This window comes from Malania oleifera, chromosome 13, assembly GCF_029873635.1.
Source record: "Malania oleifera isolate guangnan ecotype guangnan chromosome 13, ASM2987363v1, whole genome shotgun sequence".
In the NCBI taxonomy this organism is placed as follows: domain Eukaryota; kingdom Viridiplantae; phylum Streptophyta; class Magnoliopsida; order Santalales; family Ximeniaceae; genus Malania; species Malania oleifera.
The window spans coordinates 77148582-77166970 of record NC_080429.1 but is presented as its reverse complement, the minus strand read 5'-3'; the positions used below and the strand labels follow the sequence as shown (position 1 = coordinate 77166970).

Here is an 18389-nt window from a genome sequence, read left to right as displayed (position 1 = left end):
CATAATTCTAACTCAGCCTCTACTCCATCCCTAGTTTCGTCAATTAATACAATATCATCTGCAAACAACATACACCATGGAACCTCCTTTTGAATACTTTTAGTTAATTGGTCCATCACTAAAGCAAAAAGATAAGGACTCAAAGCAGATCCTTGATGTACACCTATGGTAATTGGAAATTCTCTAGTTCCTCCATCTATAGTCTTTACACTAATCATTACTCCATCGTACATAATTTTTTAATGACATCGGTATACCTACAACATACACCCTTTTTTTCTAAAACCCACCATAGAACTTCCCTAGGTATCTTATCATATGCTTTCTCAAGGTCAATAAATATCATATGCAAGTCCCTCTTCTTTTCCCTAAACTTTTCCATTAATCTTCTTAAAAGATAAATAGCTTTTGTGGTAGATCTCTCAGGCATAAAACCAAATTGATTTCTGAGATCTTCGTTTCTAACCTTTTTTTTTTGTTCAACTACTCTTTCCCATAGTTTCATTATATGACTCATAAGTTTAATTCCACGATAGTTATTACAATTTTGAATATCTCCTTTATTTTTGTATATAGGTATTAAAGTGCTTTTCCTCCATTCATCTGGTATTTTCTTAGTTTTTACAATTGTATTAAATAAATTAGTTAACCATATAATTCCGTTATCACCCAAGCATTTCCAAACTTCAATTGGTATGTTATCTGGTCCCATAACTTTCCCATTTTTCATCTTTTTTAGTGCAAACTTAATTTCGTTAACTCTAATTTTTCGAATAAATCTTATATTTTTAGTCTTTTCCTCATTTGATAATTCTAATTTAAGCCTTCTATTTGGTTTTCGTTAAACAACTTACTAAAGTAACTTCGCCATCTTTCTTTAATATCTTCGTCCTTAACCAAGACAATATCATCCTCACTTTTTATACATTTTACATTTCCTAAGTCCTTGTTCTTCCTTTCTCTAGCTTTAGCAAGTTTAAATATATCTCTTTCCCTTTCTTTTGTACCGAATCTATCATACAAACTATTAAATGATCTATATTTAGCTTCACTAACGGCCCTTTTTGCATCTTTTCTTGCCTCCTTATATTTTTCAAAGTTATCGCCATTTCTACATTTTTGCCACGTTTTATACCAAATTCTTTTTGTCTTTATGATTTTTTGTACATCTTTATCCCACCACCAACTTTTTTTGCTATTTGAGAATCTTCCCCTTGATTCACCTAAAATTTCTTTTGCTATCTTTTTAATAGAGCTAGCTAATCTATTCCAAAGAGTATTTGAATCTATCCCATCCTCTAAGGTCCAATCCCCATCTTTGATCATTTTATCTTTAAATTTTATTATATTTTCTCCTTTTAGGTTCCACCATCTAGTTCTCCTACATTGGTTTATTTTATCCTTTTTCTTCCATTTTTTAATGCATATATCTAACACTAAGACTCTATGTTGTGTGGTTAGACTTTCACCTGGAATAACTTTACAATCCTTGCATGATACACGATCTACCCTCCTAGTTAAAAAAAAATCTATTTGACTTCTATTTTGTCCACTTTTAAAGGTTATTAAGTGTTCTTCTCTCTTCTTAAAGCAAGTATTCATTACACTAAAATCATATGACATAACAAAGTCTAAGATCAACTCCCCAGACTCATTTTTGTCTCCATATCCTCTATGTATCCTTTCATAATTTTTATTATCTCTTCCAACGTGTCCATTCAGATCTCCTCCTATAAATATTTTCTCAGTCCCTGGTATGCCTTGTATAATACTATCCATATCTTCCCAAAATTGTCTCTTAAGATTTTCTACTAAGCCAACTTGAGGAGCATAAGTCTCTTGTCCTAATACCATTTTGATTTTTATAATTCTATCCCTTACTCTAGTTACATCCACAACGCTATCTTTTAAGTTTTTTTCTATAATAATGCCTACTCCATTCTTATGTTTTTCTTTTCCAGTGTACCAAAGTTTAAAACCTGATTTATCGATTTCTCTAGCTTTCTCCCCCACCCACTTAGTTTCTTGAAGGCAAATTATATTAATTCTTCTTCTAATCATTGTATCCACAATTTCCATGCTTTTACCCGTAAGTGTCCCTATATTCCAAGTTGCTAATCTAATCCTAGTTTCCTGAACTAACGTCTTTACCTGCCCACGTCCAAAATGATGCAAGAACCCTCGCATATTTGACACCGTACCCGAGCGCCGACACGGCGCGTCGCTTCGGGGCGACGACCTAGCCCACCCTCGCCCACTTTTCGCTACACCTGGGTGGTTCAAGTGCAACGCGTCGCTCGTAGGGGATGCCCCAGCAAATATTCGGTAAGGATTCATATCATAGTGATCTGACAAATTTTACGCTGGCTGTCAGCTACCTAACGCAACCCTCCTCCTTAACCCGGGCTTGGGACCGGCTATGTGTTATAGTAGAGTTATAGCTCAGTTTTCTTGAATTGTGCAACTCAAACTTATAATGTAAAAAATCAAAAATCACAAAATATGAATAACCATCCCAACAAATATTAGATGTGTCAAGAAGGTTTTATTCTAAGAAACCTTTAGGAAGTGCAAATTATTTCGTCTCAAGTAAACTCCACAAAACAGTAAATAACTTTATTAGATGTGCTATATAGCAACATTGAACCAACTCTTCAAACCGAAATCTATTTCGAAGTTGCATAATCAATCTTCAATGAGAATTATTTCATTCAAAACCAAAAGACCTTTCCAACGCATGAACAAACTTCAATCCAGTTTTTCCCGACAATTTCATCTTCAGACATTATCTTAAAATTTTAAAAATTTTAATACTCAATTGCTACATGCACATGAATGAAATTAGTACTACAAATATAGTAGGCAGGAAAGACAAGTAATTACAGAAATTCTGTGGTCAAAAATTCAACCTATCAAGGCATGGTAAAAAATTCGCACGACTCCAATAAATGTATGTGTACGGGAGACAATTAATGGCAATTATAATTGAATCAGTAACACTACGAACATAAATTTGCACAAGCAAATAATATATTTAAAAAACCACTAAACATCAATGGCATGGCCTAAATAACTAAGCAAAAACATCATAACAGATGCAGGCAAAGGGGCAAAACTAATAATTATGCTTCCAAGTCCAAAATGTTTAACTCACTTATCTAGTATATTCTACCATGATGCTTGCCTCAGAAGTAAGAATAACTAAAAAATAATTTGACATTGTTCATTTTCACAACTGCAGCTGCTCCATCAAGGATATATGTCTTTAATGAAAATAAATGCAAATACAAAAGCACGATATCCCTTCTATAAAAAATAAGAGATTGTAACCTATTGGAAGCACAATATGCTGAAATGCAAAAATATAATCATTGTCTCCAACTCCCCCACGGCTCCATGGAACATTCACAGAATACCCTTCCGCACCCATGGTACCAACCTGTAGAAAAAGTATTGATAATGATCATTTTAGAACAGTCCTTCAAACAAATTCAAAAAAAAAAATTAAAATTAAAAAAAAAAACGAAGTGGAAAGAAAACTTTTCTTGTGTGTGTGTGTGTGTGTGTGAGAGAGAGAGAGAGAGAGAGATCGAGAGAGAGAGAGAGAGAGAGAGAGAGATCAAACTGTATGAATGCAAAAGAATTTGATCTCTTTCTCAATAGATAATAGGTGGCTTTATTTAAAGCAGACTACAGAGAGATACAAAAGGTGCACTGTGCTGCGTGCACCATCAGTGAAACAACAAAAGGTCCTGTTAGATTACCACTTCACCTAAAAGCTTAAGCTGTTAGGTTGTGGACAACAATGTATATCATGTCTGAACACTTCCCTACACATGCAGCCCAATTGCGCATGGAGAGATAAACAAACGACAAATAACCATGCATTACATGAAATAAGATAATTTTTAAAACCAAACAAGAGATGCAGGCAACAAGACAGGACCTCCTGGTAACCATGGCTCTGATACCATGTTAGATTGCCACTTCACTAAAAGCTTAAGCTGTTGGGTTGTGGACCAAAAACGCATTATCAAGCATTAACAGGTCCACTATGTATAATTCAATAAATCAGGAAAGGAAACTCAATGATTCTCTCCTCATAAAAGCAAACTCAAAGAAAGGAAACTCAATGATTCTCATCACATAGGCATGCTTACATGCAAAATTAAATCTTCAATAGAGAAGAACTAAATACGATACAATCAGAAACTACAAAAAGTTGAAACAATTAACCCTAATTTTCTTCTCGCATCTAAAGCACAAAGTAAGCACGCACGGTACTAGTATGAGAGCCCCATCAGCAGTCTTTGACATGAACTCCTATTTCACTTAACAACAATCCATATACATGCACCAAAATACATCAGCCACCATGCAGGTTACAACAGCAAAATCTAAAACTATGAAGGAAAGACAGCCATATATTATGCGAAAAAAGCAACAGCAAAGCAAATCAAGGTTACCTATCTAGAACGTGGAAGTCGAAACATAAATTAGAATGGAATATAATACAAGTGAGGTAGGCTTCTTTTAATCAACATGTCCAAAATTTAAAAACTAAATCTGCTATAGATGTAACAAAGTGGCAAATATAGAGTCATGGTGTCATACTGCCATTAAGAATGACAAAAAATCAAGTCCCCACAAATTCTACTTCTCTGCTTCTTATTTAATTGGCTTCTATTTCTATGTTTTTCATTTAATTGGCTCAATTTGTCTACAATCTGATATATATAGCAATTTGTTCAAATGACGGTGATATCACCATTTCTTACTAGCAATTTGAGTAAATGGCACTGCTACCATCGAATCATTAAACGGCACCGGTATCAGCGAATCATTCTTATTTATTTTGTTTAATGTTTGATACGGCATCAGAAATCGCCAACGATTTATAGTTTAGAACCAATGTTCCAATACAAAAGTCCCAAGAAGGATAGAAAACTATAGTAAATTTGGAGTGGATAATATATAGATTACCTCTTTAGTTGTTATCCAATTTCCAAACTAGCTGATCAATTGTGAGAATTCTATATATAGATGTCTGCCAACAAATTACAGGGAGAAAAAGAGGGGCAAAAACAGAGAAGTGGGAAGGCAGAAAGAAAAGAAAACCACAAAAGAACACAGGGAACTTCAGACTAAACAATCCCACTATAGAGCAATACGAAGTAAGTTTGGGTTGGATGAGAATGGGTGGGATACCAATGTTGATTTAAGATGCTCTTTGGGGAGTCTGTGGAGGTCCATTTCTCAGATTTATCCTTCATTCAACTCTCACTCTAAACTTAAGGTGGGGAGAGGTTCACATATCCATTTCTGAAAAGACCCATGGCTGGGGATGCTTTTTTCCCTAGTCACTTTTGTTCGAACTCCAAGAAAAATAGAGCCATATCTTTCTTCATAGGTGATCTGAGTATTCCTTTGGTTTCCTTGAATCTCCACTTTAGGAGACCTCTTAATGATAGGGAAAAAATGGAATTGTCTTATTTGTTATCCTTATTGAATGAGAGTATTCTTTCTGAGAAGGGATGTTCGTTCTTGGTCTTTCGATCAGTCGGGAGTATATTCTTGCAAATCTTTTTTTGAACTATTGATCCATTCAGATTCTTCATTTCCACTCAATCCTATTATTTGCAAGGCCAAGGTTCCATAAAAAATAAGGCTTTCACTTGGTTGGTTGTGCTTAACAAAATAAATAATAATAATAATTAGCTGCAAATCAGAAGATTTTTGAAGGCTCTCTCTCCTGATGTTTGTGTGCTTTGGTTTTTTTTTTTAAATAGTAAAAGGATTTCATTAATAGATTGAGAATATATAGCCAACAGAATAAGGCATCCCCTCAGCAAAGTCAGGAAAAATCCAAATAAAAAACATAGAAAAAAAAATCAGAAAACTGAAAAAACAAATAAAACCAACACAAGCTAATAATCCAACACATAATTGCCAATCACACTGAATATCAAAAAAGCTCAACCCCTTAAAATTCCCCAACCTCACACACCAAAAAGAAGCCAAATAATGAATCTTTCCCAAACCAGCAAATGTGAACTACCTCCTAGAAAAATACACACATTATGCTCCATCCACAACCCCCAAAATGCTGCAAAGAAAGCACATTTCCAGAGTGCTGCCCTCTCCTTCTTCCTGCCAAAACCAACAAAAGAAACTGCCAAGACATCCTCCACTGCCACTGAACTTACCCAAGACAGCTTTTCATCTTCTTTTGCACTGCAAATTTGCTTGGAGGATTTGGAATAAGCTTTTTAGAAATATGGGAGCAAGCTAAGTATGTATTTTGGTGGAAGACTTGTTAGCCATTTATTTTCGCTGACTTTCAAAGAAAGAAGGATAAGGCAGCATTTTGGAAGCATGGCCTATTAGCATTTTACGGGATACATGGTTGGAGTGTAATGCATGGATTTTTCCTGGGAAAAATTTAAATAGGGTGCTGGTTTGGGACAAAATTTAGTGTTTGGCCTGATTGTGGCGCATCAGTTTTGGATTTTTAGAAGGGCTAGTTTTCAGGATTTACAGAGAGGCTGGAGGAACATGCTGGCTTGTTGATCTTCTCTCTTTGTTGTTCTCACTCCTTTATTTCTAGTTTGTTCCAAAACGTTCTCGGGAGATGTTTGTTCCTCCCTCATAAATTCTTTTCCTATTAACGAAACTTTCTTTTGCTATATATATATATATATCAATATATGTATGTATGTATGTATGACATGGAAAAATCTAAAATCATATTACCGGGCTCATTTTAATCTCCATATTCATAGCCTCCATGTATCCTCTCATAACCTTTCCAATGTGTCCATTCCAATCAGCCCCTATGAATGTTTTTCCAAACCCTAGTATCCCTCATATGATCCTATCCATATATTCCCCAAAAAATTGTCTTTTAAGGTTTTCTGCTAAGCCTAGTAGGGGAGCATACACACTAATAACATTTATTAACTCTTGGCCTAGAGCTATATTGATTTTTATGACAATGTCCCCTATTCTTTTAACATGCTATCTCTTAAGTCTTTGTCTACAATGATTCCCACCCGATTTGTATGTTTTACTTTTCCATTGTACCAAAGTTTAAATCCTAATTTTTCAATTTCTCTAGCTTCCCCCCCCCCCCCTACCCAATTAGTCTCTTGAAGGAAAATTACATTAATTTTTCTTCTAATCATTGTGTCAAATATCTCCATGTCTTTACCCATAAGTTTTCCCATATTCCAAGTTGTTAATTTAACCCCAATTTCTTGTACAAACTTCTTTAACCTCTCTCATCTAGAATGGCTTGGCCTAGCCCACCCTTGTCCATTTTTCACTATACCTGGGTGGCATAAGTGCAATGCCTCACTCGTAGGGGACAGCCCAACTAATATTTGGCACGGATTCATATCATACAGATATGACAAATTAACTTTGGCTGTCAACTACCTAACACAATCTTACTCCTTTATCTGGCATGGGATTGGCAGCGTGTATAAATGTTTAGGGCATTTAGCCCCCGTTTGGCACATCTTAGAAAATAAGTACTTTCCTAGAAAAGTTCTTTTTATAAGTTCTTATGTCAATAAGTAGTGTTTGATTACACTTAAGTACTTATTTCAAAAAGTAGTTTTCCAAACTTTTTTTTAAAGGAAAATAAATATTTTATAAAAAAGTAATTTTTTTTATAAAGTATTTATTTGGAAAAGTAATTATAAAAAGTTATCTTAGACTACTTTTGGATAAGTACTTTTTCAGATAAGGACTTTTTCCACAAAAGTACTTTATTAGTGCTACATACGCCGAGTGCATGTGTCTAAAGATTGTTGATTGATAAAATTCAGTAAATAATTGTTGTAGCTCTGTATTGAAAACTAGAAAAGAATCATACGCATACATTTTTGTTTTCGAAAATCTAAGGTGGAAAAATGACTAGTGCATAAACAGAAATACGTAAGTTGTGCATCCTCGAACTTGAAATCTGAATGAATACAAGTTGTTCTTGAAGATAGAATGTTGTTAAAATGCATATGTTAAACTTGAAAATCATAATATCCTTGGGATAAAAATGTTCACAAGTTTTGTATCTCAACATAATCGACGCAGGTTATCTTTTTGGAAGTCAATACATAGTTGATGCAAACTATTTTCAAACTCAAAGAATGAAAACTAGAATCCCATAAACCCTTATCTAAGGAATCTATTCCTTAATTAACCTATGTCCATTTCAAAATTATCTACCAAACAACCTAGAGCAAGATCAAGATTCCATGCACATATATCAATCAATAGAAACATAAACTTAGCTCCTTTCCTATATGCACACACGTAAACTGTTGAATCCTTGAAACGATGCACAAAAATGAAATTAAATATCTCACGCTTATAAGTCCAAAGTGTGTTTCAAAGCTAGAATAAGAACATGCCTCGTGCAGTTTAATGCTTAAGCACACAAATCAAAATCAAAACCTAGTCTACAAGCCAGTAACCCAAGCCACAATTCTTCTTCTAGATCCCAGATGTACCCCTATCCACAATTGGTCTTCTAGATCAATGTAGGATCCTTAGTGAAACCTAAAAGTAGATTTGGAAGATCAAAGATTAGATTTAGATTGCAAGAATGAGCAAACCAAGAAGAGAATGAAATAGGTCTAAAGAGAGAGAAATAGAAATTGAAGACAGCAGGAAAAGGAGATTGAAGTTCAAAGACCATGATCCACAGATAAAGAGGAGAGGAAAGAGAGAGTTCAGGTCGCAAGAAAATCAAAGTGAAAGAGAAGGAATCAAGATGAGAAAACGAATTGAGAGAGAGAAAATCTCGCCGGCAGATTACAACAGTGATGGATGGAGGCTGTGTGCAATGGAGACCAGAAACTTACCGCACACAACCTTTTAATGAGAGAGAGAGAGAGCGATGGATCAAGTTCGGGGGGAGGGACAATCACAACAATGCGATGACGGCAGCATGGTGGTGGTGGACACAACAATAAATAAAAAACAGGGAAGAGCATTTCCCTGTCACAAGCCCATAGAAGCTCCAAACCAACATATGGCCTCTCTAGTCACTTAGATAAGACTTCAAGAAAAATCAAATATATGCAACATTATGCAAAATTATCAATTACACATTTTACAAACCACACCTTCAAAATCATCATCTACATTCATATTGTAGAGTATTGGTCCAACAATAAAAAATAAAAATAAAAACAACTCAAGGGCATGGTTAATGGTGGGCAATGGCCATGGCCCATCAAGAAATTTAAAAGAAAAAAAAGATAAATAGAGTCACAAACTAGTGATGGCTTTAGAAAAGAGGGAAATTCTAGGGGCTAGGAGGTTTGATGGTGCTCTACAAGGCTAGCGTAGTGGCTCTGGAGCTCCAAAGTCCAACCACTCCAATGTCAAAAACCTCTTGAATTTCAGTCTCTCAACCTATGTTTTTTTTTTTTTTTTGAATTTTTCTAACAAAATTAAATAAGGGCAACAAAATGCTGCTTTTTAGTGCAAGAAGTGTCCAAGAGGTGTCTTCGTTGTGTCGTGAAGTGTCTCGCCATGTCCAAAAAAATAAATAAATAAATAAATTTCCAACACGGGTCGAAGAGTGTCAGGTAGGTGTCAATATCTAATACACAGCCAATACAAACACTTCATGCTTTTAGAGGTGTCCATGTTTCTTAGGATCAGCCTTCAAAAAGTTCTCAACAATTCTAGAAATAAATAAATAAATAACAAAAAAATAAACCATTGCAAAACCATCCAGCCTAGGAGCCTTTTCTCTATCCATCTCAAACATTGCATCTAAAATATCATCTTCCACAAAGGGCCTCTTGAGCCATGTCAACTTTATCCCAAAATAAGGCACCAATCCAATCCCTCAATCACAGTCCTACCCAAATCCTCCTTTGAAAACAGGTTTCCTTATAAAAATCAACAATCATATTCATGTAATACAGGAACAATCCCTAGTAACCACTCCGCTATCATCCTTTAGTTTCTTCATAAATTTCTTTCTCCTCCTATTGATAGCCACCCTATGAAACATCCTCATATAACCTATCCTTCTAGCATTTTGCCTCTAACTCACCTCCTATCAAAAAATAACTTGCTCAAACTCATCGACAATTGAACTCTTCCAGCAACTAATTCTTTTGAGAGAAGGCCCTCCACCCATAATCTATCTACCCTATCCCAATAATATAACTCTTTTCCTAGTATATCTTTCAACAAAAACATCCTTATTCCAAATTTTTAGCTTTTCTTTTGCAAACTTCAATATCCTCAAAGAACAACCCCTTCCCCCCTTCACCATTTCACATTTCACTCACACCCCCACTCCTTAACTAAACTTTGAAAAGCACAATGTTTCAGCCACATATTCTCAAATCTAAAAGTTGTAGAGCTCCAATTGACAAGATTAGACTCAAGCCTTAAGCTTGAAATCTCTGAGATCACTCAAGGAAGCACTTCTTGAGTAAACTAGGAAACACATCCTACCTCTTTGTAGTGAACAAAAATCCATCAATCTGAGATGCATCCTATTCCCAACAGCAAGCCATGTAAATAAAGCATTAGAAAGAGGACTATCTCTCAAATCACTCCATGATAAATGAACCAATTGCTCTCATGCTGGGTGTGATCCTAGAACCTCCCTATTTCTCATTAGTGGATGTAATAACATTAAAATCTCCCCAAAGCACCAATTAGGAAACCAAAAAGCACCAAAAACGTCAACATTTCAAATTTTTAGTTTTCTTCTACAAACTTCAATCTCCTCATAGCACAACCAACTCCCCCTTGCCCCCACCCTTTCACATTTCGCTCACACCCCCATTCCTTAACCAACCTTTGAAAAACATAATGCCTCAACCACAAATTCTCAAATCCAATAGGAGTAGGGCACCACTTCACAACATTAGACTCAAGCACTAAGGGGCAGTGATCTGAGATCACTCAAGGAAGCACTTCTTTGAGTAAACTAAGAAAAGCATCCTCCCACTCTGTAGTGAACAAAAATCTATCAATTTGAGAGGCATCCTATTCCCAACAAAAAACCATGTGAATAGAGCAATAGAAAGAGGAATATCTCTCAAATCACGCCCCCTGATGCATAAGTCAATTCCCCTCGTGCTAGAGTGATCCTAGAACTTCCCTATTTCTCATTTGTGGATCTAATAACATTAAAATCTTCCCAAAGCATCAATTAGGAAAACAAAAATCATAAGCTGCTGCCCAATCTAATCTAGAAAAACCCCTCAACCGAGGGCAGTTAGTCCTATAAAGTGAAGTAAATCACCATTACCCCTACCTTAACATCCAATAAAACAAACACAAAAGAACCTACTGTGTTTCCAATTTGAAAGCAAACCTCATATCCCCTCACAACCTACAATTGATGACCTAACATACTAACTTACAATCCATTTATCCAACAATTCTGGTGAGTCCCAGCCGTCCCTCTCATCCCCTGGTGATTCTAAAGTCATAACCCTTACTTCAAGACCTAACTCATATTCCCCAACTAACTACAATTCCTGACCTAACTAACTTGCAATCCATTTTATACAACAATTCTGGTGGGTCCCAGCAGTTCCCCTCATCCCTTAGTGGTCCTAAAATCATAACCCTTCTTTCAAGACCCGACTCCCATTGGCACAACAGATAATTCTGTTCATTTAAGACATCAGCAGGTATAGGCGAAATGCCTCTTTCAGAAACAACATCCTCCCCTTGAGAACCTGAAAACTCATGCATGGTGTTACAAGCAGAGAATGAACCAAAGGAAATGGAAAACAATGAGAAGATTCAAGACTACCCAAAAGAATAACATCGGAAGTTTCCTCAGCCACAAAGCTTTCTGTGCCTCAAGAAGTTCCTAAAAACAGTATCAGGCTGCTCAGAATTTGAAGACCCTGTATCTGAGTGTCTCCTTTCTCTAAAAACCAACTGCCTCTCTCAAGTCTAATCAGGGAACTTCCAACTATCATCAAAAAGTTCAAAATCAGGCAGAGCCTCCATACAGGAGCAATTCCATCCAGTTCTTGTTCAAATAGAAAACATTAGTACTGAATATCAAGCACAGTCAATAGATTGCAGCATTATTATCAGAATCTACTGTCTGACCTCTAAGTGCCAGTCAACCAAAACATGCTCTGTGTACTATCCCAACCCTCTGACTGTATGTTGCCCCTTTTTGTAGAGACAACTTGATCAACATGGTTACCTCTCTGTCTCTCTTGACAAATAGTCACACTGTATCTGAACATTTGCAACATCCATCATCCCAGTTATAGCAATGTCAGAGCCTTCCACCTGCATCAACATAGTGATAAAACCATACTGGAAAGGATTAGAAACTTCACATGTTCCCGTGAAGATTTCCTGTCAGACCTGTCTTGCTTGTTCAGTGAGATGCTATGAATTCTGCGATAGGTCAGTGACTTTCATAATGGATTCAAATCTCCCATGCTTGCTTTGCTGCAGGCTCCTAACCTTTGTGCAAGGATTAATTTGCACAAGGTTTTTCAGTGACTTTGTTGCAGAATCGTCCATCCTTCTCACCTGATATCTCTCCCATGGCCTTCACCATGTTGGGTGATGAGTTGGGAAGGAAAATAAAGCACCTTTCAACCTCAAATAAATCATTATTAAAAATTTAAACCTATGAATCTTCCATCCTACCAAACTGCACAAAAATAAGTCTAAATCCATCTGATTTTATTTCCAACAGAGTTTCGGCTCCGGCCAGCTAATGCAGCAGAGCATAATTGTCTACCAATATCCATACATTTCTATATATTTCAACTTCAATGTGATAAAAAAACCCCCCACCAAGTTTTTCAACCTAAAGTACACACCAGTACACCATAAGTAAGGTTCCTATCACTCTTTTTTTTCAAACAAAGAAATTTTTTAGAAAAGATAAGAACGTACAACAAAAGAAAATATTGGGAAAAAAAAAAAAAAAAAAAGACAAACCGGGAGCATAAGAAATCCTTCCTTTACAACAATAACAAAAATTACACTAGGAGGTCATCATAATCTGAAAGCCAACTCAGTGATACAGAGCCAACCAGTCCTGCTATAGATCTTCCAGAGAAACATGACGAAAACAGCCATTGGCCGACAGCCACAGTGACACAAGATAAACCACACTCTACTCCTAACCAAATTATTAGTTGGTCCCACCCCTTTGAAAATTCTGGCATTTCTCTCCAACCAAACACACCAAATAACATCCACAATAGTGCATTGCCACAAGGTTTTCCTATCCTTTCCTTTTCCAAGCCATAATATCATGCCTATGAACACTTGTCTAAAGGCACCTACAGACAGTTGAATTTGACTAGCTATAATGACAGAGACAAAAATCAGAGTAAATCAAACCATTTTCAATTAATGAAAATATTGATTGTCTATCTAAAATTTTTGTAACTGAGCATTTAGAAGTTAATGTGAATGAATATACAGTATTAACACTGTAGTAAGGAGTACTGTTGGGAATAGTCGGTTGTCTCAGCATGATAAATCCTCTCCTGATTGAATGTCAAGAGAGCTTTTTGGGGTCAATGTTAATTTTGAAAGGACTGTGGTGGAGCAGGAGTTTCTGCCTGTTGGAGGTCAGGATAAAAGTGAATCAGCAATGATTTGCGTCAGACATGGTGCGCAGATTTGGTGATATCAAGGATGACAAGAGATGTAATAAGGTTGAGAACAGAGTCTGTGAGCAAACTCTTAAAAAGAGACTTCACAGGGAACTTCTTCATTAAGGAGTCTTCAGAATTGTTCAAAGCCAGGCTTAGATAAGAGTGGTGGAGGAAGTCCAATTGAGAAGGAAAAGAAATGCGATGTTCCTTCAGAAAAAGACAGTGAATATGATAGTGATTTCATCTGTAACAGTGGTTTATTGTTGGATGATTTCATGAACATTCTGGTAATGTCCGACTCTTCTAAAGAACTTGGGGATATTTCTCACATGCCTCCTTCTCCATTTGAAGGGTTGGAGGATATACCTGCTTTTGAGGAGGAGGTTTTGGGTAAATACTTGGCATTCAGTAGTCACCAGAAGGAATGAAGTTTGTATGGATGGTAAAAAGAGCGTCCTTGGGCCACAGGGCTCCCTGCTTTGTGAGGGTAGGGAGAGGGGCATCACGGTGTACACAGCCTTACCCCTGCTTCTATGCAGAGAGGCTGTTTCCTTAGACTAGAAACATGACCTGTCACAAAGAAGCAACCTTACCATTGGATGGTGCTAAACCTAAAGCAAAGAAAGAACATCATGAATTGGCAAATCCAAGTAGTTCTGTCAACCATGATGGGAAGGGTTTTAGGAGAGTTTTCTTAATTAGAGCTTGTTAGGGATTCTTTGGTATTCTGTTCTTTTTTATTCTCTCTTCTCCTTCTTAACAAATTTGTTTTACCATTAAAAATAACACAGAAAAGAACTACATCATAAAAAATTCAGTATTCTGATTCGAGAAAGCATAGAGATATGTAACTTCCTTGACAACTATGTATGGAAAAAAGCCATACCCCTACTGCATGTCCACTCAAGGAATACTTCATTCAGATAGGCTAGCTAACAGAAGGAGTTCATGTGGAGAAAAAAAAAATGAAAAGAAGAAGAAGAAGATTAAGAAAAAATACGAAAATAGATTAAAGAATTTCAAGTACCTCATTAGCTGCTCCAGTACCGGGATAGAACTTTCCTCCTTCATGTCTATGAAGAGATATATACAAGACCTATAAAAAGGCTCAAATCATCAACAAAGGAAGATTGAAATTGACATAGAAAAAGTCCAGCTACTTCATCCCAAAAAGCTCAAATCGTAGTCTCAACCCATGCTTATTAATTATCATTAAACCTCAAAAATCTTGAAACAGTTTTATAATTAAACAACATTAAATTTTTACGCAAGTGCCTAAACACAACAATCCAGTGTCAAAATATTTCGAATAGCTACAACGCACCATACTACAAACAGCTTAGTTTCATCTGTCTGCCTACTCCAGTATGCCATTTCACATGAAATAAGTAGCTTGTAAAAAACTTGCATGAGTGGCAAATTAAATTTTAGTTTACATGGCATACCGATTTGTTCCATTCAAATATTTCCTGCGTGCCATTTCCATGATGTACATCCTGCAAAAAAAAAAAAAAAAATGGAACTTCAGCTTAAGATTCAAAAGCATTTGCACGTCATGTTCGAAACTGTCAAAGATGGCCCTCTATGTGGACGAGTGAAACTACGTTACGAACATAACCACAAGTGTTACTGGCCTTACCCAGTCAACAATCAAAACCTTCTTAGCCCCCGAGACCTGAGCTGACAATGCAGCAATTGCAGCATTGTTGTGGAGGCAAAACCCCATGGCTTGTCTTACACCAGCATGATGACCAGGGGGACGAACCTGATTAGAAAGGAATATAAGTGCTAGATTTGCTTGATAGAAAAAGAAAATTTATTAAGAGAGAAGAATAATACCATTTTCTTGATAGAAATAGAAGATTAATAAGAGAGAAAAATAATACCAAAGGACAGAGAATTCTCCTAAATAAACAAAATATTCACCAGAAAAATAGAACAAAAATTACATCAAAACAGCCCCTTCGACCACACAGCAAATTACATAAGAGATACAAAGAAGACCACTCTATACCTGTTACCAGTTGTGTTTCTACTGTATGTCAGTGTGTTACAAATTCTTTTTGTTCGCTTTCGTCTTGTTAAAATGGTATCAAAGCTATGATCCTAGAAACCCTAAAGCCCTGAAGCTGTCATATCATCATGCAGAGTTTACAGAAAATGTGGCCAATCAGGTTAACATAGTCTTGATAGGAAACCTACACCACCACTAACTCTCACGCCAGCAATAGCTCTAGACCTTCTTTCAAAAAACTACCATCGTGGTTGCATTTGCCAATTAGGTTGCCCTAAAATTTATCTCCAGCTGCTAGTGTATGTGCCTTCATGCGCCAATCACTCTCTGCAGGCCAAAGCACATATGCCGGGGCATAGGGAATTTTCATGCACAGTTTTACAGAAAATGCTCAAACCCTAAACAACATTGTGGCCGACCAGGTTAACATAGTCTTGAATGGAATCGTCTCTGGAAACCTATACCACTACTACCTCTCCTGCCAGCAATAGCTCTAGACCTCCTCTTGAAAAACTAGCATCATAGTTGCATTCAGATGGTGCAATTAGGTTGCCCTGAAATTTTATCTCCAGCTGCTAGTGCACATACCTTCATGTGCCAATCACCTTCTGCAAGTCGACACACATGTTGGTGCATGAGGAGTTTTCTGGAAAGCTTTTTCACTCCAGCCTGGTTGGTCTAGGTTTTCTAGGCCTATAGATGTTTTTGAAGTCAAAAGGCCTGCGAATACCCACAATTTTGTCCAACGGTTGAATTTTGGTGATTGTGTTTGTTCATAACAGTTTTCTGCGAACCTGCTGCATAAACCTTTGCTTCCGCTAGGATGGTATTTATTGATTCTACGTAACTTTTATTAGTCTAAAGCAAGTTCATTCCATCCATTGTTATATCTTGGTGATTGAATTGATAAACACCAAGAGTTTTTCTTGCTCTATGTTGCCACAAATTACAAACGAAAAACTTAATTGGGGTAATACTTATAATGGTCTAAGGTAGTCAAGATATATTTGACTGGCCTAGGTGAGCTCAAACACCTTCTTCAATCAAACCCCCATGATGAAAAGGAGGAAGAGGTTTGGGTCCAGGAAGATGTGATGATAGTTTCCTTCTTGTGAACTCAATGACACCTCAGATTGCTACAATGTGTCTGCCACTTAACTACTGCTAAGGAGATACTTGACTATGCTTAAATCTTGTATTCTAGTAATCTGACTCATATGTATTAGGTGCAAAAGCAGAGGGAATCATGACAATTCTTCAGGCCCCATCAGGTTTGAAGCCCGAGATCGAACCAGTCAGATCACAGATTCTTGGTAATGCAGAGTTGCATTTTTTGCTAATATTTACTCCCCTGGGCTGTCTCCCTGCTCCTGCACTCATTCCTCGGCCCCTAATCTGTGGGGGTCAACTTCTAGTTATGAAAAGGTTGTTTGCCACATAGAGTAGCTTTGGCAATTAGCAGGGTAGTAACTGAAGCTCCCACTTCGCAGGCAGTTTGAGTAATCATAGAGGAAGGAATGGCCGTAATAGAGGTACCCCACACAAGTGTACTTACTGCAAATAAGGGGCTTATTCAATTGAAGAATTTTCATTGTAGGCCCCCACAAGTTTCCAAAGCAACCACCACAGATTCCACTAGTTCATCCACCAAAGATTAGTGCACTATATTTGTCTCAGAGGAAGATTATTCAAAGTTCTTGCACTATTAAGAGTCACGGGCCGACTATTTTCACACCTTTGTCAAAGGACCGTGCGGTGCTAATTAAAGCACTCTTGTTTAACTAGCTAGCCTATCGTTTACCACAATTCATCCACGAAACACTTTCATTAACATTCAATCAAATATCAGCGGAAGCAGTAAGTAATTATGAAAGTCGTGGCAAGCAAGTAGTAAACATTGAAGCAACGAAATTCATTAACAACGTCTCTGTTAACATTGTGTGTTTAGTGAGGGAGGCAAGTAGGCTAAACACGTTGACAATAGCTAGTGAGTTTTACAAGATTGATGAACACTACATGCAATTCTCATCCTGACACTAGGAACCGAGGAGTCATACTGCCTTATTTGGCATAGGGAGAAACAACTAGTAGAAAATAAACCTACAATACTATTTACGTGATGGAAACCCATCCCCAACGCACGAGACAAGTGGTCACAGGCAAGCATAATGCCCTAAACAAGCTCGGCTCGTGACGCTCCCCCACTTATGCGGTCAACGTCCACATAGACTTTGACGCTAGGTACAGTTCAACTTTGCCCACGAGTGGTTGCATATCATCCGCATATATCCAGCTGATTTATTCATCACCAAGGCCTTTCCACTTCACTAAGAACTCCCACCACTTCTTCCTTGAGGATATGAACTCTCTATCTGCAAGGATATCTTCAGCTTCATGTCTGTCAGGTTGCACTATCTTCAACTCTGCTCTGTTTGACTAACTTCTGCTCGGATTGTCAATGTCAGCATTGAATGGCTTGAGGCAGCTGACGTGAAACACAAGATGCACTTTCATCCAAGTCGGAGGGTCAATTTTGTAAAAGGCCTTCTCGACTTTGGCCAAGATGGGGATTGGTCCTTCATATTTGCGAAGTAGTCTCCTATCTCATCCTCATAGTGACCTAATATGTTTAGGATTGAGATTAACAAGCACCAAGTCACCTAAGTTGAAGTGTTGCAGTTTTCTCCCCAGATTTGCCCACTTCTTCATCGAAGCTTTCTCCAGATAGGCTCAAGCAATCT

The 18389-nt window shown here is 37.1% G+C and overlaps 1 protein-coding gene across 4 annotated transcripts in view; it reads right to left on the bottom strand.

The window, feature by feature from the left end:
• LOC131146417 (histone deacetylase 15) overlaps positions 1–18389 on the bottom strand; it is a 104721-nt gene that overhangs the window by 23653 nt on the left and 62679 nt on the right. For all 4 annotated transcript variants that reach the window (XM_058096014.1, XM_058096013.1, XM_058096015.1 and 1 more), the window contains 4 exons: positions 15274–15399; positions 15080–15130; positions 14662–14730; positions 3331–3439 (listed from right to left, as the gene is read on the bottom strand). In XM_058096014.1, coding sequence (XP_057951997.1) covers positions 3331–3439; positions 14662–14730; positions 15080–15130; positions 15274–15399 — 355 coding nt within the window. The remainder of the gene's footprint in view (positions 1–3330; positions 3440–14661; positions 14731–15079; positions 15131–15273; positions 15400–18389) is intronic.